The 24842-nt window shown below is 48.8% G+C and overlaps 1 protein-coding gene across 3 annotated transcripts; it reads left to right on the top strand.

The window, feature by feature from the left end:
* The first annotated feature begins 6582 nt into the window (after positions 1 to 6582).
* Positions 6583 to 24290, top strand: LOC136941209 (BAR/IMD domain-containing adapter protein 2-like). 3 transcript variants are annotated; one of them, XM_067233652.1, is made up of 12 exons: positions 6583 to 6601; positions 9055 to 9116; positions 9309 to 9380; positions 11035 to 11172; positions 15528 to 15680; positions 17358 to 17606; positions 18400 to 18622; positions 18764 to 18965; positions 19137 to 19205; positions 19337 to 19490; positions 19894 to 19931; positions 24146 to 24290. In XM_067233652.1, the coding sequence occupies exons 2-12, from the start codon at positions 9072 to 9074 to the stop codon at positions 24213 to 24215; spliced, it is 1413 nt and encodes a 470-aa protein (XP_067089753.1). In that variant the 5' UTR covers positions 6583 to 6601; positions 9055 to 9071; the 3' UTR covers positions 24216 to 24290. The 3 variants fall into 3 exon arrangements, with proteins under 3 accessions (XP_067089753.1, XP_067089754.1, XP_067089756.1); XM_067233653.1 differs by lacking the exon at positions 6583 to 6601 and adding an exon at positions 23476 to 23518 and having other exon boundaries at positions 24146 to 24281; XM_067233655.1 differs by lacking the exon at positions 6583 to 6601 and having other exon boundaries at positions 9060 to 9116.
* Positions 24291 to 24842: the final 552 nt, after the last annotated feature.

Raw genomic sequence — 24842 nt, forward strand, 5'->3', positions numbered from 1 at the left:
TCCTTGCCTCATACACAGCACTGGGGGTTTAACTTCCACTCTGGTAGTAAAGCGTCTTCCACACGCCATGTAGTGCACAGTAGGACGGGTCTCTACCCTGGCGTGAACTTGCAGAGTGAGGGAGGCTGGGCTCCGCTGGCTGGGCTGGAACAGGCCTTCCACACCCTGTTATTAGCTTGCTCTGCTCTTTTCTGCAGGTCAACTCTGACCCACTCTATGTTGTCTGCTTCGTAGTCATCGTCAGCGTGTGTGTGTGTGTGTGCATGCGTGCAACTGTGTGTCCGGCATTTGTGTGAACATGTATCCTGATATTTCTTCCCGAAACTGACGCCTGAAGGCAGTACTCTGAAGGGACTAGTTCTCCAGTAATTGGCATCTCTATTCAGATGGATGTATGCATACATTGTGTGTGTGCTGTGCGCGCGTGTGTACATGTTTTGATCAGAGCAGTCCCCAGCTGATAAAAACATCAACATGTTTTTGATGGCGACGGGGGATAGTTTTCCCATTGTGGCGACGCGGTCCACACCCGCAATCTCTCCTGCCAGCCCTCCCAGAGGAACACCGCGGCTATTTTAGTTTCCTCGAACCTGTCAAACAAGGTTAGGAGTCCCCGCCCTAAAGTTCAGTCTGCGCGGTGACCTACAGGGGAACAATGTGCGAGGCAGAGCCGCAGCTTGCGGCCCCGTTTCCTCCTCCTCTCACCACTTGGGAATGAGGACAGACGGAGAGGGGGATCGAGAGAGAATGTTACCATGTGGCCGCGCTGCCTGCTCCTCGTCCCCCCCTCCCTGAATCTGCCGTGTCAGCTCCGAAATGTCAGGGCTCTCTCTCCATCATAATGGCTGATGCCGTTCTATTCATTTTGCCAGGTGGCTTCAGGTCATATTGCTGCGATATATATATATATATATTCATGGAACTGCATTGAGGTTTGTCAATGACATTGATCCAGTGTGTTTGTGTGTCTTGCTGCTTTTTTTTCAGCTTGTAAAAGCCACGGGGGTTCAGTTTGACACCGACCGCAAATGGCCCACCTACACATGCGAGACAGCTGCTCTCCATCCAGTGTTTCGTCTGTCTCTCGCCCCCTCTCCATCTTACACAAGCATAAATATTATGCTTCAAGCGCCGAGTGTAATTGCCCTAAGAAATGATGGTCTGCGATGGTTGTTTTCATTATCTGCACATCATCCCAAATTCCCCAGCTTGATTTGTTCCGCTTTTGTTACCTCACGTCATAATATGAGAGATGCTTATTTCTGTTTATATTATATTCTGTTTCTCTGTTGTGTGTGTGTGTGAGTGTGTGTGTGTGTGTATTCACATGCTCTTATTTGAGCTCTTTTGTGGTAAGTGTGTGTGCCATTTTATAATTTCTGTGTGTATGCGTTTTCATCCCCTCTGCCTGTAGTTCCTCCAGCCCCACTCCCACACACTCCCTCCCACGCATCCTCCTCGGGTTGGGCTAATCATCCCCTATCAGTCTCCCACCCACACACACACATATACATACATGCGCGCGACACATGCGCGCACACACACATACATATACATATATGCACGCACACACACATAGACGCCTCGTGCTCCCTCCCCCACCTCTCTCTCGCTCCTCTCTCCTTCTCTCTCTCCTCATACATTTCTCTTCCTCTCATACTCTTAAGCGTTCTGTTTGGAACAATTCACATCGGGAGCTTCTTATGACATCTATAACATTTCCAGCTCAGACACATCCACGCCATGGTCATGAAAGAGGCTTGTGACATGCTATGTTTCCAGAACAATTAATGCTCCTTAGCTGTGGAGATAGAAAGCTGACAAGTGTCTGACTTTGAATATAAAATATGTGAATTATTTTGCCTTTGAATATGTGATATCTGAATTATTTGTATGTTGAATTAAAAAAACAGCATTGTTTTGCTGACAAAGGAGGATAGAGTCCAATGAGATAAGTGCTCATGAAGCTCCAACAAATATGTACTTAACTAAATAGGTAGTTGTGTGCACTGGTAGCAGCCAGATTACTGTAACAATAATATTTTGGCATTTTGAAAGAAAGGGAAGCTAGCTGTTGCAACGTAGGTCTTTGAAGTTGGCTGAGGAGAAGCCACAGGTTTTATAAGCTCCACAAGCACTTACCTCATTGGGCTCCATCCTCCAATTGTGTCCAACGATCAACTCTTCGTTTTGTTCTGGCCTTTCTGAAATCGTCCACTTTTCCCTGGGAAAGTCCAAAACGACAACATTTGATTCTCTGCAGTTGTGTTTCTGGATCAGAATAACGTAAAATCAGTTTTTTTCCATTCCACATACAAATAATTCAGATATTACATATTCAATAGCAACATAATCAACATATTTCATATTCAGATACATTTGTCAGATTTTCTAGCTCCATACTTAGCCTGTAGTAAGTTGCATGGTTATTTACGACGGACTCAGTGACATGTTAGTTCAGTCTGCCTCGTATATCATCAGGTGAAGAGTTCAGAGCTGTACTCCACCCCTGCCTCTCGTATATGGTTACTGTTCTACATTCTGGAGACATGAGACAGTACGTAAAACTCCCTTTCTCACTCATTTAGTCTCAAACACAAAGAGTGCTGCCTTTTCACAGGGTAAAATTAAGTTATTTCAAGGACCAGGACGCAAGTCCTGGTCCGACAAAAACGACAAAGGCAGAAATCTTATTTCCTTCTTTTCAACTTTAATTACCTTGCCTGTTTACCTTTTCCCCACAGTCCAAAGTATGAATCAGCGCACCGATATGTGCTGTGGGAGATGGAGTCCATGGTTGTGTACTGTGATGAGGAGAGGGGTGCGGGCCACACATTAGTAACAGCTAATAAGACTCTCAGTAATTACCTCAGAAAAGAGGATCGCGTGGGGGGGAAATGAGGCTGATTTGGCATAATTGTCTTTTGGAGGCTAATGGATCTGGGACACGAGCATTCAATTGCTGTTGGTAAATTGCAGCTGTTCGAGAGGCTAAATGATGTGCGTGTTTCGAGGGAGCGGGTGTGGCGGGGGGGGGGGATGTGCGTTCACACCGGTGAGCGACATGCGGCGGGCGACATGCGGCGGGCCGCGCGCGCAGGGGCTGGAGCGCACGCGCGCCGAGAGGTAGCCATCAACGTCTCCGCTCTGGTCCCCCCCCCCTCTCTCTCTCTCCTCCTCCAGCACCTGGCCCTGTTTAAATGGGAGCAGAGGAGCTCTTTTCTTAGCCCTGCACCACCATCCCAGGGGCGCCTGCCTTCTCCTGCTCTATTTCTGAGGGCCGCAATGCATGATGGGAGACCATTGGCCCACACACTCACTCACGCTGTCCTTCATTTGTTCTCAAACTCGCACAGCGCCATGCCGTCGGTGAGCGTGGATTCGGTAAGGGCTCGCGCGCGCTTTGAAATGTTGATACTGCTCACTCCTTAGTGTCATAGTGTGGACAGCACTTTACAGCCCGTTAAATGTTGCTGATAAGACTGATAAAGTGCTTATTACGGGTTGGTCGACTGTTACGGCGGCAAATTCCAACCTCCGAGGGCTAAGGAGCATGGAGAGGCAGCCGCTGAAATTAAGAGGCTGCCAAACTTCAATTGTGTTGAGATTGAAGCGTTTGACCTTATAAATGAGAGGACTTGCCTTTTTCCATAAACCATCTCGTCATGATACGATTTCATGATTATCTTTGTGTTATCTTTCCACGGGAGTGTGCAAGAGATGACGAGAGAGAAAGTGTTTTGTGTGTGCAGTACTTTGAGTCAACATTCTCTTTCTACTTTGACGTTACATGTTGCTCCATGCTGAGACTTTCATTCCTAAGCAGGTAGCTACATGACTCATCTGTTTTTGCAATGGCCTCCCAGCCTCTCAGCCTATTACAACTACTACTGTGCTTCACACTCCTCACAGCCTGCAATCCACTCTGGGCGATACATTTCCAGAGACAGAGAAGACATTGTTTCAGTGGTTCATCATCTCCCTCTTCTCTTGTTTTCATCTCTTCCTTTTATACGTCTTTTTCTGCGAAAGGACTTTTCCTTTTTTTTTTTTTTTTTTGCTTTCCCTATTTGCCTCCCCGTTTCTCCCCCCATTCTGACTGTGCTAATGGCTGTTTCTCAATTATGTCACACTGTAGCCACTTGGCACTTCACACATCCTCTCTCAGAAGACTGGGTGGTGTGTCGGGGGGGGTGAGAAATCTGCCAGGAGAACCCCAAGTTATCACTGCTCCACATTACTTTAGAGTGCCTACCCTCCAGTCGGCTTAATTGGAGTGCACAGGAGTGCACACGCAAGCATTGTCTGTCACAATCTCTCTGTCTCGTTCTAGAATTTTCTCTCTCTCTTTCTCTTTCTCTCTCTCTCTCTCTCTCTCTCTCTCTCTCTCTCTCTCTCTCTCTGTCTCTCTCTCTGTCTCTCTCTCTCTCTCTCTGTCTCTCTGTGTTCTTCTTCTCTTTCTCTACCACGCTCTTTTCGGTCTGGCTGTGCGAAACTGCCTGTAATGAGGTCACTTATGTTGTTCAGAGGGAAGGCATAGAGGCTGAGCTGTCTGCAGGGAGTCCTCAAAATCCCGGTTCCAAACAGGAACAATGACGGAAAGCTCGTCGTCATAGGTATGCCCTCAAGACCCCTCAAGTTCTCCCTGTCCCTGACCCTTGACCTAGAGAGATGTCCTCTATGTGCCCTTGCCTGGCTCATTTGGGGCCCCCAGGATTGGACTACATGGTGATGAGGCTGGTGATGTGTGTGATGACAGCAGGGCTGTTTTTTTGGGTCATGTGTGTGTGCCTGTGTGGGTGTGCCTGTGTGGGTGTGCCTGTGTGGGTGTGCCTGTGTGGGTGTGCCTGTGTGGGTGTGTCTTGTGTGTAGAGAAGGCCTTCACATTCACCTATGGCAGTTTTAGCAGTATGTCACACATTGTTGCGTCCACTAAACTCCCTACTTAAAAGAAGCACTATTGAAGTCACTGAGACGTTAACAGCGAGGTGGTACAGACAGATGAGGTTTTAGAGTAGAAATATAAATATGAATGGAGCCCAGAAAACCCTAAGGCAGGCTTGAACTGCCTCGGCTGCAAGATTTACTGTCGGGATTGTTCCTTTTTGAGATTCAAAGGAACACGAGTGCACAACACGCGCAGACGTGGGCACGCACTCACGCTCTTACAGTACACACAGGGGGAAACCAAGCTATTACTTGCCTCTCACATATCATGTACGGCCCCATTATCAGGTCTTGTGTGTGTTTTTCCCCCGGTGGTGGCTTCCCTCTGAGCGGTGTACTCTGCTGGGCAGAGGGAGCTGCGGAGGTCTCCAGGCAGGTGGAGGGGAACGGCATCTTGGAGAAGAACTTCCAGTGTTCCTTGTGCTTCACATTGCAAATCTCAATGCTTTGCAGATTCTCCCATAGCAACGACCCCAGCATTGTCCTGCTCCCATGACAACCCTTTTTAGTGAATCCGGTTTGACCTTCATCAGATGATTCATGGTATCTGCCTCACTCCCTCCTTTCTTCTTATTCGCTCTCTCTCTCTCTCTCTCTCTCTCTCTCTCTCTCTCTCTCTCTCTCTCTCTCTCTCTCTCTCTCTCTCTGTCTCTCTCTGTCTCTCTCTCTGTCTCTCTCTCTGTCTCTCTCTCTGTCTCTCTCTCTGTCTCTCTCTCTGTCTCCTTATTCAGTTATGGTCAGTGCCCAGTTGATATGCCTCCTTTTGGCACAAACTCTGTTTGTTGAGTGTATTTTTCACCATTGTGCAGCTGATGAATATGCAGCGCTATAGCATTATGATGGCTGACAGCTTAGATAGCCAAGTTTACTGAAAGTAAGATTATGAAATTCCAACTTTTTTCGAGTTTGGCAACTGCCAGTTGATAGCACTGTGTTAGCTGACTGTAAATTCAAAGCTAATTACCTAGCTACCTACATGAAGGTACAATATCACGATTACATAATTGACAGTATAATAACCATGACAGCCCTTTAAAGGAGGTGCTAAGTAGCTATACGCTGTTAGTCCCGGTTGCCATGGTAAAACAGTTCCATGATTTTCAGAGACGTTTTGGCCCCAAATCTTCAGGTTGATTTTGCTATATTAAATTTGCAACACCTCGAGACATTTCCATGGCGAAAACAAATAAGCACGGAATATTGGGGGTTCGTTCAAACGGATGGGGACAACGATATCTCGGTGTTCATACTTCCTGTGACATCATCCTGTGCTCGCCAGTGGGCTCCCATGTGTCCTTCTCTGAGTGGTTGTATTCCTGGCCTGCCAGGCGTGCGCTCGCTTGTTCAACAGGTGTGGGCCAACCTGAGCTCCCTCTCACACAGAACCCTTTTGTTCTCCACCGAGCACATAGGTGTGGTGAGAGAAAGGAGGGGGACATATTGATACCGCAGTGAATTCTTTTTGACGTCATGTTTAGTGTGCGTGTGTGTGTTTGTGTGTGTGTGTGTGTGTTCGTTTCTTCCAGTCACATTGGATTAAGCTGGTATGCGGACGTCCTCGCCAGCCAGCCAGGCAGGTTTTGAGCGTTGTCTCTCAGGTTACTGCCTGCCTCTGATCCGTTTCTGAAACGACATTGCACAACGAGGTTTCCATGTAAGATCTAACCGTGATTCCATCGTCTGTTATGCTCTCCTCCCTTTCTAGTGTAGCAGTCTAATATGTGTTTTGGTTGGGCCTTTTTATATCAAAGTTGTCATGGTAACAATGGGCCTCTCCAATGCCACATGAAGAGATTCTTTTTTTGTGCCGTCTCTCTCACTGTGATATCTGTAAAGACGGGATTTCTCTCTTCCGAGTCATTCATTCGCGGGACTCTATGGAACTTTTTCATTCATTGTACCATTACTTGTTACTTTGTTTTAGTAGGTATGTTAGTACTGTCTCATATCTATGCCTAAGGGGAACCTCAATGTTTCCCCGCCGAGATAATAAGTGGGAGTGTGTGTGTGTGTGTGTGTGCGCATGCATACATGGGACTCTTATGACTGCTCATTTGTTAATTGACCGAGCCACTAAGACCAGCGAACAGACTGCTGGTCTATCTAAGCCCGAGGAGCTGTGATCAGGGATGAGGATCTGTAATCGGCTTAGTAGGCCTGCTGGGAGCTGACAGGATGTTTTGGCCTGCTGTTGTGCTGTTCTATGACACATGATCAGTGTGTAAGACAGGGAGGAGAACATCTCACCGCGCCCGCGGATACAGTCACCATTCAGCGCAGGGGTGGATCCTTGTGTCTCTGGGCTGTGACACAGGGTTCCTAATGAGACAGGGAAAGAGGAGACCGTTTAATGCGTTTCTCTCCTTCACACCCGCAGCGCGAGACAGAAAAAAGTCTCTGATTGCTACTTGACTAAAGCCCATTCCCTTGACAAGACTGTACACTCACAACACCTGTGCTCCTATGCTCACTTGCCATGCATCTTCAGTGTTCATGGGGTTTCACTCTGGCACCCCCCCATTTGATTTGTCACCTAATTGAGGATCTGCTGAATACTACACAGACCTCGACTGAGATGCCAAACTTTTACAGATCAAGCGATTATTATCGATGCTGTCTGAAGTGTTGTCTGTTTAGATGCAGTTGGTGGCGTATCGTGTGTGACCGTCTGTGGATGAAATCCCAGCCTGCTTTGCTGCTCTGTCTCGCTTTCTTTGTCTTTCATTCTTTTGGGGCGGCTGAAGTCTTCAGTGTGTACAGCCAAATTGTTGCGCTCACTCAGTGTGGTCTGTGTGTAACAGTTTGTACTGTACTGTGATGTCTGATCAGATGGGTCAGTCCAAAGCCTTTTATTGAGAACTCACACTTTTTAAAGATGGACCTTAAATGCTTTGTTGAAGCAACTCTGGGAGAGGGGGTGATTTATGAATTATGTTCAAAAGATTGACTCAAATACTGTATATTTGTGATATTCTCTTACAAAGATTCCTCTCATTCACACACTAATTACAATGTGCACAAATAATGTTCCTGTAAAGGGTCTTTAGTAGATTAATCCCTATCCCCTTTGCTGTCTTAAAAGCAATGAGTTGCCACAAACAGTTGAATACTATATGTAAACCTTTACGAACAGGCTTGGACTAGAGAAATCTACCTGTGTGTGTCTGTCTCGTTCAGGTCTCTCTCTTTCTCTCTCTCTTTCTCTCTCTCTCTTTCTCTCTCTCTTTCTCTCTCTCTCTCTCTCTCTCTTTCTCTCTCTCTCTTCTCTCTCTCCTTTCTCTCTCTCTTTCTCTCTCTCTTTCTCTCTCTCTTTCTCTCTCTCTCTCTCTCTCTCTCTCTCTCTCTCTCTCTCTCTCTCTCTCTCTCTCTCTCTCTCTCTCTCTCTCTCTCTCTCTCTCTCTCTCTCTCTCTCTCTCTCTCTCTCTCTCTCTCTCTCTTTCTCTTTCTGTATGTCCTGTGCTCAATTTAGATCTTCTGTTCCTTTTCTTTACAATGCACTGCATATTCAGAAGAGGCAGCATGTAGGTATATTTAACCCCCCCCCCCCACAAAAACCCTTTCCACTGGCTGCATGACTCTTCCCCTCCTCTTTGTCGTTCTCTCCTTTTGTTTAGGAGATTTGCAATTTATCTTGTTCCATTTACCATATTGCCAATAAGAATCCAGGAAGGCAATATGTTTGATCTAAACCAGTGGCTAAATAAGCTTCAGTAATTTGAACTTTATAGATGAGCACTATGCTTGGAATATGATTTTATTGTATACTGTTGCATACAGTTGTATACTGTAGCTAATGGCTTTTAAGATTCCTTTTTTTTCTCAGTTTGCATTGATTCCTATCTCTACGTTTTCATGTCTGTTTCTTGTCGTGACTCAACCACTTACATCATTGCCTCTACCACCCTGGGTAGCAGTATCCTGTCATCTGTGTTCTGTCTGTCTGTGTCTCTCCGTTTGTCTATGTGTCTCTCCGTGTCTGCCTGTCTGAGGTTGCCGCATGAGCTCTGCACGCCGGGGTCTCTCTTTGCTTCCCTTCCCCCCCCCCCCTCTTACAGTCTCTCCCCAATAGTCTCGTGTGTAACCGTGACCCCTTGTGCTACTTTGCAGGGGACGTGTTATTTCAGATGGCCGAGGTCCATCGGCAGATCCAGGTGCAGTTGGAAGAAATGGTGAGTATCGGCCTGGCTACTTGAGCGTGGACACGTTCCCAGATATTGGGAAGAGCGCGTCCGAACACTTCCCCCCCGTTCCCCTTTTAAATCCCAGCGCACGTCTCTTCCGGCCGTACGAGCTCGCGGACGTGCGATGGGTGTCGGAAGAGGGGCCCACGGTTAACCCTGTCCCCTTCTCTGCTCCTTCAGCTGAAATCCTTCCACAACGAACTGCTCTCCGAGCTGGAGAAGAAAGTGGATCTGGACTCGCGCTACCTGACAGTGAGTACCTGGATGCCGATCGGTTGTTGTACAACTTCTACACACTTCGACATTTGAGGCTTGTTGTTCCCTGTGCTCCACTCCCGTTTCCCCCGAAACACTTTTAGCATTTTATTTTTTATTTTTTGCCACATTCTTTTCATACGATACTTCAATCTAACCGTAAAGAAGCTATGTTTCCTGCAGCCTAGTGAGTGTGTCTCTCAGTGATATCTTTAGAATGAGTGGGCTGCAGGCTCACTGAGGAACAGCAGAGTGGTAGGTTAGTAACAGGGATGTGGTGCTGGTAATGTCATCATCAAACACTATTGTATTCTAATAAGTAGAGACAATTAGGCTCTCGCTATCTAAAGTACCTGGTCTCACTGAGACAGTGTACAGACAAAAAGACCGACCATGTGATGGATTCTAACTGTGATTTAATCATTAACTCAGTGAGTACATACAGAAGTTCCCACAGTAGTCCACACAGTTCCCAACAGACCAAACACTCTTTTGTTTGTTTTGAATCCCATTTTGTTCTCCTGCTCTCTAGTTCGCACAGTGTTTTGGGAACTTGTTGTAACCTTGGATTGAGAAGGTCTAGGACTTCCTGTAGCTCTTTTCCCACAAGTCCACCTGCTCTCAGTACTGATATCAGTGATTGTTTGATTTTTATTAAATCCATATACCAGCGGTTTTGTCTACCAGACTTCCTCATCAAGGATATTTCCCACCACTGTACCTTACACAGATCCAAGTGTTCATGCATGTTAAATGTCCTTCATTCTAGTTAACGTGTTCCCAAATAATGGCGTCAGCTTTGATAACAATTGCGTCTCCTTGTGCTCATGAATTTCTAATGAGGATCGTGAGTCATGTTCGAAGGAGCACAGAGAGACACAAGGCCTTTTTTTTCTTTTCTGGATGGAAATGCATGCTCGTCCCTATGGCGTTCCTCTCTCTTTCCTCCGCTCTCCTTCCTGTCTTTCTCTGGCCGTCTCCTTTCGTTCCAGGGACTCTGTGTTTCTCTCCCTCGCTCGCTCTCCTCTTCTCCCTCCTTCTAAACCTCCACAGTGCCTCTGTCGTTGGCTGGACGTGTGTACACTTTGATGTAATGCTAATGAATCCAAAATAGGTTCATGGCGCGCAGCGGAAATGGAATATCGTGGACCGTTTCGACAGATTACTAACCGATAAGCACAGAGATGCCATTCTCATCAGGGTCTGAAGTTCATTCGAGGGCCAGTCCGTCTTGTAATTGCAATTCATCGCGCCGTTCGGATTGGTCTCCAGAAGTAGCACATGATTGAGAGCCGCGCGGATGAACTCCGACAGAATAATTGATAGGGTCTCAGTGTGCTAATCAACACCGAAAACATCACCTCGGGGATGCTCCTCTGGTAGACAGCGGTGATCTTCAAACTGCGCACACGCACACACACACATTAACACACTCACTCCTCAAGAGCTTAAACCTCACAAGATGAACACGTGAACTTCTCAGTTTACGGTGAGTGTTTTCAGGGTCCGGGTGTTTCTTCGGGGCCCTACTCTTAGCCTTACCACTTACCTCCACAAAAGTCGTCTTTGTTTTGATCTTGCCGGTCTTCGTCCGAACCTGTGGGCTCGACCCGGCGATTTCACCGCTCTCTCTCTCTGTCGCCCCTCTCAGGCTGCGCTGAAGAAGTACCAGGTGGAGCACAAGACCAAGGGGGAGAGTCTGGAGAAGTGCCAAGCCGAGCTGAAGAAGCTGCGCCGGAAGAGCCAGGGCAGCAAGAACCCGTCCAAGTACGGAGAGAAGGAGATGCAGGTGAGCGCGGGGGGACGTGACGCCCGTCGCGGAAACAAAACGGGAACGCCGACTTCAGATTCAGCGTCTGCTTCGAGATGCGGTTTGAAACTGAGGTTTACCTGAGGGGGGGGTGTGGGGGGGGGGGGGTGGACCAGAGCCGCTGTTGGGGGAAGAGAGCGATTTTGAATGTAGATTAAATGCAGTGAAAAGCACAAATGAATGTATGAATGTAGGTTTGAAACATGAACTCTGCAGCCAAGAGTTGTAGTTCACGCATGCACACACACACACTCACACACACATCCCGTGCTAGCAAACCAATACCCAATTTCCGTGTGTTCACCTCACATGGTTTGAAAGCCATGACTCAGCTATGGTCCACTTAATAGGGTTTGTTTGGCTAGCTCTCTGCTATGGGTCACACTGACGTATCAGTGCTCCAGGGGCTGGGCTAAGAGCACCAGAGCAGGTCGTGTTCAGAGCCTGGACAGGCCAGGGCTTGCAGGGTAATTACTGAGATAGAGTAAACCATGCCTCGAGGTCCAGCCAGCCAGAACAGGCATGTCTGTCCAGATCAATAGCCAGACCACCACCATGTTCTCTATCCTGCTTCATGCGTCTTGGGCTTTCATGGTTGACCAGGTATGAAACTACTGACAGAGCTTTCTTTGGTCCCTGAACCCTCATTCCCTTCACAAAACCCCCCACACCTCCACCCTCTCTGGTCTGACACGTCCAGATTGAGCTGGTCTTGCTGTTGTAGAGCCAGAGAGATCTGTAGGCTCTATGGGGGTAGGTGTGGTGTGGCTTGTGCTCTGTAGGGAACAGGGTTTTTAGGCAGGAGTCCAGTGGACAAAGAGACAGAGAAAGTGAAAAGGAGACAGGGAGGGTGAAGGTGGTAGACATAGAGACAGAGAAAGAGAGAGGGATAGAGAGAGAGAGAGAGACAAGTAGCCAATGAGACAGACAAGGGGATATGGATAATCTCTCCCCCCAGGGCGAGGGTTGGGTAGGGCTGTGAGCTGCATGTTGTAACAGGCTCCAGTATACCAGATCCAACATAACTGAACACAGATCCGACTCGGATGTCTACATTGATCAACCTTTCTCGGTACAGACTGATTCAATACTTTACCAGGATCAGTGTCATGTCCAACCATGTCTTAGACACAGACTGATTCAGCACACCAATACAGCCCTTAATGACTTGTATCATCCGACCGACGGGCCACAGCTGCTCCAGCTCATCTGCTCCTGCAGCCAGTCATAACGTTCCCAACTTCAGTAAGGAAGGAAGAAAAAGCAATCTCGCTTCTCATTTTCATCCGTCTCACTTACCGAGTGCCTCGGCCGTGGGCGAGCCGGGGAAAAGTCAACTCGTTTGTGTTGCAGCCCTGTGGGGAGTAAAACACCAGGCCCGGGAGGTTCTCCGCCTCTCGCCTGTACTTACCTCAGAGGGTACTGCACTGCTGTCAGACAACACAGTACCTGTCAGCTGGACACCGGATGGTGTGTTTTTAAAATGCTTTCCAGCTCTCCGATACCCACACCCTGCCTCCTCTCCGGGCCTCCAATTCCCCCCCCCCAAAAACGTCAGCGGCCAAGAGAGGGCGAACGCTCCTCGTCTTTGATCGACTGGCGCGTCGAGCCTCGAATGAGGACGTTGTCTGATTGCGGTCTGGCGGATGACACAGTTGGAATCTCTTCCCTTCTCCCCCCCCCCCCCCCCTCCCCTCTCCTCTCCTGGCTGTCCTTGTTTCTGCCTACGTCGCCTCGCAGCGTGGGATCTCATCAATGGTTAAGGCCCCCTGTGAAGATGCTAATGAACTCATTATGTAGTTCATCGGAGTGGCCCCAGCTGCAGGGGGGGGAGGGGGGGGAGGGGGGATGTAGTAAAGATAACCTCGCTGCCTGGAAACGACAGCGGAGGCTGGACCGCTCAGCCTTCGACTGGGATTCAGGGAAAAGACCTCAAAGCCCTCTCGGACCTGGCCCCGAATGTAGAACGGGGTGGAGCGATGTGGCGATGGAAAGAAAGGATGGCGATAGCTGTCTAGTTACCGCATTTGGACACGCTCACACAAACAGGCACAGACGTACACACGCAAACACACACACACACACATCTACAGAGGTGAGATCCACAGCTCCTGTTCGCAGATGAAGATATCATGTAAAGTAGCAGTACGCAGGTACAGCACCGCAGTGCCTGGCGGCGTTTAGCGACAATGCCGATAATGAGGGATCAGAAGAGCCGAGCTAAGCGGGTCTGCTGTATGAATCAGGTGATGGCTGCTGAGTTGGCGGGGGATGGAGAGGCAACGTAGAGCAACCGTACAGCCCTTCAAACGCTTAATGGTCCTCCAGCGTTCTATATTCACTGCAGCTGGAGTGCGGTCTCTCCCCAAGTGCGTCCCAACAGGCGCACCTGGGAGGGGAGATCCAAATATGGGCACGGACGTAGACAAGTATCGGTTGAGCCGTTGCGTCGTCTTTATGAAGGGGTCGTCATTCGTTCGCGATTCGCGCGAAAGCGGAGCAGCCGTCCAGCCGTGAGGGCTGTGCGGCGCTGTCTTTGGGGTACCGTACGGTACTGCTGCTCGGGACAAGGAGAGAGGCCGGCTCCACAGCTACGCGGAGCTACTGAGGAGGCCAGACCGGCGTCTAAAGGGGAGGGGGAGGGGGGGGGGGGTTAACACGCTGATAATGACACTTCTGTGGGACTTTTTTTTCTCACCAACGACAGAGAGCGGAACGAAGCGAGCATTCGAATAGAATGGAGTAGAGCTGAAGGTGAACACGGATGTCTGAGGGAGGTGTTTTGATTTGCCTGGGCGAAGCCCCTCTTTTGGAGCGGTCGAGAGGTGGCACATCACAGATGGCTGCTCGCTATCTCCCCCCCCCTCCCCTCTGCACGCTGGTCTGGACCCTGATCCGATAGCCAAAACAATGAGTTGCACTGCTTACTGTACGAGCACTACCTCACTTGTTCCTTCACTCTCTCTCTCTCTCTCTCTCTCTCTCTCTCTCTCTCTCTCTCTCTCTCTCTCTCTCTCTCTCTCTCTCTCTCTCTCTCTCTCTCTCCTTGTTCCTTCCTCTCTTTGCAGTTTGCAGAGTGTGACTCATCTCAAAGCAAAGTCTCTGTCTATAACTTTCTTAAGGAAGAGAGAGAAAGAGAGAAAGGAGAGGAAGAGAGAGAGAGCGAGCGAGCGAGAGAGTTTGGAACTTGGCAGTGTCAGCCACATATTCTGCTGCTGCTCACTCATTGAAATTCCTCCCCTGGCAAGAGCTTGTTGCGTCTAGGTTCTGGTGCGACTGGCTATGAGGACGTGCGAGAATAAGCGATGTGTTTTGAAAGAAGTGAAGTGGCAGAGAGCGAGTACACCAAGGTCTTGACGCTCCCCGACTGAGCGGGAACGGGCACATCATCCTTTCATCTCCACCTCTCTCCCATGAGCAGACGTGGTGCTCTCAGGATGTGTATTGGTGGAGGTGGATGCCCTCCAACGCTCGGTACACTAATGCACAAATCGGTTCATCACAATGGGTTTGTTCACTCCCATATCTCCTGCTCCTAGAATCCCCCTCAGAGTTCCGGGGGATTTGACCCTGCGACCGGCCGTGAGGGATTGTCGCCATCTGGTGGCGTCATGCGGAACAACACTCCCCTTGACTGTTGAGGGCACTGACTTATGACCTCGGGTGGCTGGAGGAACACTTCAAAGGCCTCAACCCCCAACTCCTTCAGCTTAATCCTGTCAACATATGACTCTGTCATAATGGTTTCCCAGCACAGCCTGTCATCGGCTCATTCGGATTAAACCCTTGGTTTGTGGCACCCTCTGTCCCCCAGTCTCACTTATGAGCTGCAGCTTCCAGACCCCCCCCCCCCCCACACACACACACACACACACACACACCCACACACACACACACACAAACGCACAAACCACCACCATGTCTCCTGTCATGATCTGAGGACTCATTAGAAGGAGAGGATCGAAGCTACTGGTTACCACAGCTCTGACAGGAGAGAGGGGGTGGATGTAGATGAGAGGAGAGGCAGTCCACAGTGGCAGTACCACTCTAGGAGGCCATAACAGTGGTAATGACAGCAATAACATCAATAACCCGAAGAACTGGGCTGGTTGGCAGTACTTCAGCTCAGACAAATTAGAACGTCTTGAAAAACGGTGCTACTGGGAGATGCCAACAGTGTGGGAGCACTTCAGACGTAGTAGAGGGTATCCGGGGTCTTTCTCCTCACCCTGACTGCTGAAAAGGGAATATTGGACTCACTGAATTCTCCGGAGGGTTGCGGCCTGTGTAACTGCGCATACCTAACCCCTAGTTCTGTTGCGTTTCCTCCCCAGTTTGTGGAGACCATCAGCAGTAAGCAGAGTGAGCTGGACACCTTCATCGCCGAGGGCTACAAGACCGCCCTATCCGAGGAGCGTCGCAGGTACTGCTTCCTGGTGGACCGCCAGTGTGCCGTGGCCAAGAACAACAGCGCCTACCATGGCAAGGTAAAGCCGAGCACCCTTTGAAAGAATGAGCGAAGCTGCCGTATGTGTCGGAATATAAGCCACCTTTTTTTGTATAAGCCGCTCCCCACCAGAATTGGAACTTTGTGTTCGTAAATCTGAGCACGTAGGCCACACTTGATACGGGAACATTGATACCAAGCAATGCACGAGTATAGGCGATCTTACAGCATGCCGTTGTGTAACACTTCGGTGGAACGGATCATTCAAAACTATGTACGAAAACCAAAGGAAGTAAGTGCGTAATGTATGTTTTCTATTGCCCGGGAATAAACTCCAATTTAAATAGCATTCAAAAGAAAAAAAGTGTTTTTCTACTGTTGTTTTGTTATAAAAACGTGCTATAAGCCACATCGAAATATAAGCCGCACCAACACAAGAACAATGTAAAATCGGGGTATAAACCGCGGCTTTATTTCCCAAAAATACGGTAGTTCAGGCATGGCACTCGGGCAGCGCGCGTCATATCACCCATCGCCGTGTTCTTAGCCCATAGGCTTCGCTCGATAGGCGGCGCTATAAAGTCACACATATGCACGCACACCCGTCCTCGCTAACTTTTAACCATTTAACTCGATGCTCCCCGCCTCATGTCATGCATGTTGCAGTGAAGGCAGGGAGCGCTTCCCCATGTACATCAATTCCACCAAAGTTAAACCTATTCTCATGTATAGGAATAAATGGTGAAACCAATCACGTGAGTGATTCACTGAACTTGGAGACAGAATTTGAAGGGCCGTTTCCATCCAGGGGGGTAGTTGTCTTAAAGAACCCCACAGATCTCTGTAAATGATCACAAATCATGCTCGTAATATGCAGGATGATTGACCGTCGAGAGTCTCTCTATCCCGGTCTATATCCTTGGTACTGGGTCACCGCTACTCATTACTGCTTGTTTTCGTTCTGCGTTTGGGGCGGGGGAGGGAGAGAGAGCGTGTGTGTGTGTATGTGTGTGTGTCTTTTTTTCTATTCATGCAGCCTTGGGTAATGGAGTACACCTTGTTCACTAGTGGCAATAGGCTGAAGAGGTGTGTGTGTGTGTGTGCGCGCATGTGTGTACTGCAGAGCCGACTGTTTTCAAGAGCACGGCGTCCAGCAGCCAATCAGCAGGGGGGCGTGTGTGGGAAGAGATCACCTAGGGCACTCTAAAGAGCTCTCGCTGCGAGAGCGGCCTGCGTCTACGTACGACGCCGTGCACGCGTGTCCTTCCGCTGTCGTGCTCTGGCGCTCGGAAGGGGAGCGGAAGAGCCGCGGGAGAGGGGACAGTGTGTGTCGCCTCTGGGGGGGTGGGCGGCTCCGCACAGACACGGCAGTTTGTAGGGGTCAGGGGTCAGGGACATGCAGAGATGTCTCTCTCTCTCTCCCCTCGGTGGGACCTGGTAGAGCAAGGAGGGGGGGAGATCATCGAATAGTTAAGAACACAAACGGAAAGACCTTAACGGGTGGTCAGTTTGAAGCTTCTTAGATAACTTGGTTGTTGCACGGGATACCGCAGTGTAGGCGTATTATGTGAGAAGTCTCAAGCCAATATAAACACGCATCTTGTTATTTACTGTAGCTTAAACAGGGGTGGTGGGAAACGGTACTGGAGGAAGCTTTGTGAACTGTTGCATAACATTGTTTCCATGCGCGTGTGTGTGTGTGCGCGTGTGTGTGTAGGGAAAGGACCTGCTCACCCAGAAGATCCCCGTGTGGCAACAGGCCTGCTCTGACCCCAACAAGCTGCCGGAGCGGGCCATGCTCCTGGCCCAGCAGATGGGCTCTGGGGGGGGCACCCTGGGGGGCTCCAGCCCCCTGCACACCTCCAAGTCCAACCTGGTCATCTCGGACCCCATCCCAGGGGCCCAGCCTCTGCCCGTCCCTCCAGAGCTGGCTGTGTTCATGGCCGGTGGGCTGGGACACCAGGCGGTGAGTGGATGAATCTGTTGGAGGGTCTTTTTCTCTGTAGTGTTGCATGAGTTGGGCTACTGGGATGAATAGAACTCAGTGGTAGAGCATTTGAATGCAGATCCATATAGCCCAGGTTCAAACCACCCCATGTATGACACTTTGCTAAATGAATACATTCTTGTTAATGAAAATACTGCTGGGGAGAGATCTCCCAGCAGCACTGGTTTGAACAAGGTAGCACTTGCTGCCGGCAGGATGTGAGGGTGTTGTTGCTTTGTTTTAGTTTGAGCAGATCTGGGATTAGAAGTAGTGGTGTGTGTGTGTGTGTGTGTGTGTGTGTGAGAGTTGGGCATCTCCACCTCACTGCCAGGGGGGTGCTAATGAACTCAAGTCTCCTGTCATCTGAGGCACCTTTAGCCTTTCGTGAGCAAGGAAAACAAAAATGCATCTCTATACTGCACTTTTAATGATGCCTTTTACAACACGCTAATTAGAACTCCCAGACAGCGAGACTGAGCTGAACTTTCAGAATGTCAGTTCCATGACTGCTCCGAATCTCCTGCAGTGGCACATTTTGTTTCCCCTTCGTGATTACAGGAAAGTTCATCACAGCATCCCCCCCCTTTGACGTCTGATTTACTGAATAGAGTGGGAAAAATAAACATAGTATTGTGGGAAGGTTTGATTTGTTTGGAAGGGGAACACAATGCTCTTTCACAGCATGGGGCAGAGGGAGGAAGCACAGCCGTGTTTGCGCGCGTGTGCGTGTCCCGTGTTTGTGTGTGTGTTAATGAATGTCTCCGTGTTCCAGAGGCTGATGGGCCCGGACGGCATGTCCTTGGTGAACGGAACAACAGGGGTCCACGGGGAGGAGTTCTGGACCGAGGGCGGGGTGTCCCAGGTCAGGCCCTCCTCCCCCCAGACCCAGGCCCAGCCTCAGCCCCAGCCCCAGCCCCAGAGACAGGTCAGCGAGGTCTACTCCAACACCCTGCCCGTCCGCAGGCCCGCCCCGGCCAAAAACAAGACGTCCGTGGGTAAGAGGTCCACACGCCGTCCCGTCAAGACTGTTCAGCGCTTTTGTGGTATGAACAGGAATAGGAATATACACAGAAGAGGATAGGACTGAGTGACCGCCCCCTCCCCCCCAACCCCCTCCTCCCTGCTCTGTGCCCCAGGAGAGACCCGGACTCTGCCCAGGTCCAGCTCCATGGCGGCCGGCCTGGAGAAGAACGGGCGCGCCCGCGTCCAGGCCATCTTCTCGCACGCCGCCGGCGACAACGGCACCCTCCTCAGCTTCTCCGAGGGCGACATCATCACCCTGCTCGTCCCCGAGGCCCGCGACGGCTGGCACTACGGGGAGAACGAGAAGAACAAGATGTGAGCACCTGCTCTGGAACGCCCGCACCATACACACACACACACATATATACATAAATATACAGAAAGAGATATCGGATTTCCCATTTAGACGCACACCGTCTAGCAGACACGGTGTAGCCGTGCCCCGCATGCATCGCAGGCGGGCTGACTTCTCACGTCTTTCCTCAGGCGAGGTTGGTTCCCCTTCTCCTACACGCGCGTGTTGCCTGAGAGCGACAACGAGAAGCTCCGAGTGAAGTAAGCGCCACGCTGCAAACGTGCCCGTGTGTCGGCGCATGACGTATGCGCATGTGCCTGTCTGTGTGTGTCTCGGTGTACACTGCGTGCTTGAACTGACCAGTCCATCTATTCCCCCCCCCCTTCCTCAGTCTCCACCACGGGAAGAGCAGCAGCACCGGGAACCTGCTGGAGAGCGACATGACCCTGCCCATGCCTGACTACGGCCTGACGGCCCGCCTGCTGGCACAGAGCCTGGCGCAGAGCCGCCCCCGGCCTTACAGCATGGCAGGCTTCACCACACAGGTAGGGCACCATGTCCGCTAGGGGTGTGTGGGATGAAACCTCTAGTCCTGTTGTCTTGAAGCTGGAACCTACTCCAAACTGGTCAATGTCCTGAACACATCTTCAGACAGACACACTTTGTTTCGTTTTTTTTACATTTTACGGATTCGTTTGTAGTGTTTGGTGTCTTGTGTTTTAGGGATGTGCTGGGTAAGTTATTTTAGCTTGGCTCATTGTCATGACAACACAATGTGTGATGAGTAATGCTGCAGTGGCTTGACCCAAAAATATTTGCGGTTATCTGGTGCCACCTGCTGGAAATATTAGATGAAATCACTTCCCCACTTCAGAACAGGGTGTCTAATGTGAGTAATACTTCAACTACAGTAAAAGAAAATATGTATTTCTCTCCTTACCATTTTAGCCTCCCATTGAGGACTATGACAGTCGCTTCGCTACAAGGTAAGACCTTTTATATAAACCTCCCTCCTGAACGGTGACCTGGTTTAGCTTACCTCCGTCCAAGAAAGTAGCTGTATATACAGTAAAACTACATGTCAGCATCTAGAATTCTTACTAAACCACACTGCAGGCATCACTGTACCACATAATACTGACTAGCCCAGTGTCTAATCACCTGACGAATGCTAGCATTTCCTCTCCACTGGGGTGAGGTTCATGACTGTTTGAATGGGGGAAGTGAGTGAGAGGCATGTCTGTAGAGATGAGAGAGAGAATACTGAAGATCCTGAGGAAGGCTCCTCCCATAGCAATAAAGAAGCACACAAACCTTGAGACATTAGGTTTATTATACGGGCAAAAATAGTTCAAGAAAAGGTTAATTGGATTGAAAATCAAGCCTACTAAAGTTTTGCGTTTCTCCAAGTGTCTGTTTTTTTCTTGTTCCCGCCCTTGCTTGCTATTCGTTCAGCTTTTCTAAAGGGTATTAATCTATCAACGCAATTTCAACCCCCTCCAGACAGTTTTAGTGTCTGGTCTAGTTTATTGTTGGGTTTTACATGTAGATTGTCCAGAAAACAACTGGATCAGAAATACTACAGATTAATAGGACGACTGTGTGTGTGTGTGAGTGAGTTGTGAGTTTGTTGTTTTTTCTCTGTGTGTACAGTATGTGTGCAAACAAAGCTCAGTGGATGTTGTGATAGTGGAGAGTGGCGTCAGTATTACCTCATGTTGGCATCACTGCTTGCGAGCCTGAAGCGGTGAGCTCTGGTGCCAAGTTGTTCCACATACTTTTTCGTCAGCTGCTTAATGTCAGGTTCTGGGTCAGTATTTTTAGCTTAAGTTGCTCCAGGGTGTACTCAACCCGGAGGCTTTACTAATCTTACACTGGACCCCTGTTGCCAAGGAGATGACTTTGATTACCTCATCAAAAGTGGCCTCTGAATCTTTGGCCTTCGCCGTAAACAAAATTCCATATTCAAACGCCAATCAATCCTTCAAAGTAAGTCCAGATTGAACTATTTGTTCTCGGCCATATTTGTATGGAGCTGTCACCACTAATAAACCCTGTTGTGAGAGGTTTGATGAGGTAGCTGGAGGTGGCATCTCCTTGGCCGTGCGGCCGGTGTGTTTGGTGTGGTAGATGTAGGTGGGTTTGGGGGACGTCATGGTGTATGACGGCACCCCTCTCCTCCTGCACTCTGCCCAAACTCATCAGAGCCCTCTAGTGGCTGTCTTGTGTCTCTCCATTTCTCTCCGAGTGTGTCCGACCTGGCATGCTTCCTTCTCTCTTTGTTCCACAGTTCCGATGGCAAATTGATTTCGACTGTGTGAGAACAGACAGACAGACAGACACAGACAGCTCCGGATAGCACAGGCGCCCCCCGCCCCCCCTTCCCCCTCCACTTTCCTTCCTGTCCTCTCTTTTCCTCGCCCCTGCCTCCACACACCCTCCTTCTCCAATGGAAGAAGCCAGTCTCATCCCTCCTTTCTGTCCTCTCTTCCTCCCCGGGTCCCTCCCTCCTTCCTGGTGGTGGCTGTGGCGACAGTAGCGGTTGGTGGGTGGAGGATAGCGCTGAGGGGGAGAGCCTGCGGCCCGGGGTCGAGGCCGGTGCCGGGGATGGGGCTGGTGCTCCTCTGGCCGGCCTGCACCATTTTGGACTCTGAATTCTCGATCTTATCATGTCCTGGAATAATGGACCGCTCTCAAGAGACTGCCTTTGCCACTGCTTGTCCTCTCATGCATGTACATGGTTGTGTCATTTTGTTGATCTGGAAGACATTTTCATGTACTGTACAACTGCCAAAAAGCTACTGTCATTGTACTGAAGCCACTGGCTAAATTGCCTTTTTTTTACTCCCCTTGTGGACTAGCCTCTAGAGGCCGCACTTGTAAGATTGGTTTACAGTGAGGCCGTGCAGGTGTTTTGTTTTTTGAGAGATTTTGTCCTCGCGCTGTGCTCCCTTTGTGTCAGTGCTGTTGGTTTCCTGTCCAGAGGGGGTGCCCTCTCCGCCTTACTTTAGAATTGCTACTTTTTTCTATGGTATCTGTAGTTCATGTGCCACTGAAATGAAATCTACATGAAACTGAGGTGGTGAAATAGATTTATTAGCATTTTCAAACTTCCACTCCCACCACAGTAAATACATTTTCCATGAACAAATAAAGACAATAAAAAAATTGTCAGAACCACAAAGCCTACCTTCCAGTGCATTTAATAACCTTCTTCCAGCCAGTCACATTATATTTATATTCTACTCTACTGAGACTGGTAGACCTCAGTTATGATTGTCCCTTAGTTCCATACCCTTTGCCATTTTCTGTCAATTAGATACCCCTGATATATCTAGCTGAATAACAGAGAACTGAAACTTTTCTGGAGCCTTCTATGTTTATATGATCGTGTGCCCTGAGTGACTATGTTGTTTTTGGTCTTTTATTTGAGAAATACGTTACTGTCCTTGTAAAAAGAAAAAAAGAAAAAGAAAGTAAAAAAAAAAGAAAATAAACATTTACAGAAAAGAGAAAAATAGAATCATGAAAAAGTGTTTATCTTATGCATGCCATGGAGGGATATCAGAAATGTGATACTGACCTTTGACATTGAATGTATGGTGACTTTTTACAAAAGTATTCTAAATAAAACATATATCTATATATTAATAAACAGTTTGGTCAGATGAGATATCTGTTCTGTCAATCAATGACTGAAACATTTTGATTTTGCATCACATGATTCTTCCCAGTTATGGCCCAGTTATATTTTTTCCCTCTTATCCCCAAAATGTGTTTCTATTTCTTTGATGCAGTAACTTTCTCCACATCACTTTGTGAATCACTGACATGCATTACTGTCGTCCCAAACATGCAATTCTGTCTGTCTCTATGGAAACCATGCCGTTGCTCCTCATATTACTCCACCCTACCACTTCCTCTACAACACTGAGAAGTGTGTGTGTGTGTGCGTTAGTGTTTGCACGTGGAAGGGTGTTAGCTTAAAGGTATAGTCGTACTGTATGTGTGTTTTGAAGTTTACAGGCGTTTTCTTCTCTGCTTGCTTGTTGCCTGCAGTTCCTTCGTGTTTACTGTGTCTGAGAATGATCCTGGCTTGTTGGGTTATGTTTGGATCAGAGCCCTGTTTATGTTACAGTGTGGTCTCTGTTAATGATAGCGCACACACACACACGCACACACACACACACTGGCAGTGTAGACAGAGACATACAACAAGGCCGAGTGCTTCACCTCAATTGGATGAGAATGTGCTGTCAGAGCAGTAGCGAAGGCTCCTAGTACCAGAGGGTTGGTCTCTACACATCATACATCTACAGATCCACATTAGCCTTGAGCATGACGAGCATGGAATGTGTTTCATCTCCCATTGTTGGATCACAGTTGAGGTGTATTGGTATCCTAGCGGATGTTCATCTTGCACCAGACCAAGCAACAGTGCCAATGCCTTTAAGAACTGTGACCCATGCATGACCTGACTCACTGTGACGAGTGAGATACTCAAACCCAAGGGTTCTCTTTACCTTCCAGTTTGGGTCCAGAATTGTCCCGGTTCTGAGAAAACAGGACCTCCGTAAGTCGCCAGTCTCCATCGACGTTCAGCCAACCAATCACTGTTGTCTTTTTTCTATCTCTCTCTCTCTCAATATCTCTCTCTCAATATCTCTCTCTCTCTCTCTCAATATCTCTCTCTCTCTCAATATCTGTCTCTCTCTCTCAATATCTCTTTTGATCTCTCTCTTTTCCACTGGTTCTCTCTGCTGTCATTGGCTGTCTGGTAGGGTGCTGGGCATTTCTGGTCTTTTCTAGCTTTGGGCCTCTCTGGATTGGCTGAGCTTTTTTTTTACTGTGGAATTGGGTTCAGCCAAACAGAGAAGCCCCGGGTTGCAAAAGAAAACTGTGTTCTCATGTCGCTAACGTAGTCCTCAGAAGACTAATCTTCTTGCATGTCTCTTCACATTAAAAGTCAATCTGAACTCTTCCAATTATTAACTGTAGACTAGAACATGGTATTTTCACCATATGCATGCCTGCTCCAACATTCTCTCTGATAGATAGTATAATGAGTAGATTTTTCAAATCACTAAACTGACCTGGGATTGTCCCGTATGGGAGGAGTTCATGCACATGATCGTGTATTTGGGTTTGTTATAAACACTAACTTTTTCTGTCCCTTGCCCCCCCCCTTCTCTCTCTACAGCGATCAAGCCCTGGAGCTTTACCTCCGCTCCAACTTCACAGACGACCGATCTGCACCCATCTTCTACTAACCACCCCTGTGCTGCCACCTTCCCCCGCCACTCACACCATCCCCCTCCGTCCCCCAGTCCCCACACCTGCCCCCCCCCTCCCCCTTTCCACCGGCCTGCTTCTGAACAGGACCGGTGGCCGAGGTTGTCTTTTCCGCTCGTCACAAAGCTACCGCCCCTCCGGATGACTGTCTCTGCAAAGGGTCCATGCTGGCAGCAGTAGGTCAAATTGGACTGCCTTCATATCACTTTGGTGTTTACATGTTATTATGTGTAAATGAATGTACAGTATATCGGATCAGTTTCATGCTGAGGGAAGGTGGTAGAGTTTCTGAATTAGTCAGCACCCGTGCAGCGCAGCGATTGACTGTCTAGCCATGATGGGTGTCCCACGCACAGGTCGTGTCTTTTTAGTTACCATGTTACTACACAGCGGGCCCCAGTATTCTTTGATACTACTTTGTAAATATTGTGTCGATTCACCAGATGAACGCCACACATTCAGCATACACTGTATTACCCTCTTCTCTTATTTTGAAGCAAAACCTGCTACTGTAATCTTTACTCAAGTCAAGGTATGACATAAACTATGTAACAGATCTAGGACTTCTAGCCTCACAATGATGTGTACAGTGATTTAAGGTAACC

This window comes from Osmerus mordax, chromosome 3 (assembly GCF_038355195.1).
Source record: "Osmerus mordax isolate fOsmMor3 chromosome 3, fOsmMor3.pri, whole genome shotgun sequence".
Lineage (NCBI taxonomy): Eukaryota > Metazoa > Chordata > Actinopteri > Osmeriformes > Osmeridae > Osmerus > Osmerus mordax.

What these genes read in the sequence shown, in the direction of transcription:
- LOC136941209 (XM_067233652.1), top strand. Translation starts at nt 9,072, where the DNA reads ATGGCCGAGGTCCATCGGCAGATCCAGGTGCAGTTGGAAGAAATG. An exon ending in GTGGGCTGGGACACCAGGCG is followed by an intron (nt 17,607 to 18,399) that starts GTGAGTGGATGA and finishes TCCGTGTTCCAG; the next exon opens with AGGCTGATGGGCCCGGACGG. An exon ending in CAAAAACAAGACGTCCGTGG is followed by an intron (nt 18,623 to 18,763) that starts GTAAGAGGTCCA and finishes TCTGTGCCCCAG; the next exon opens with GAGAGACCCGGACTCTGCCC.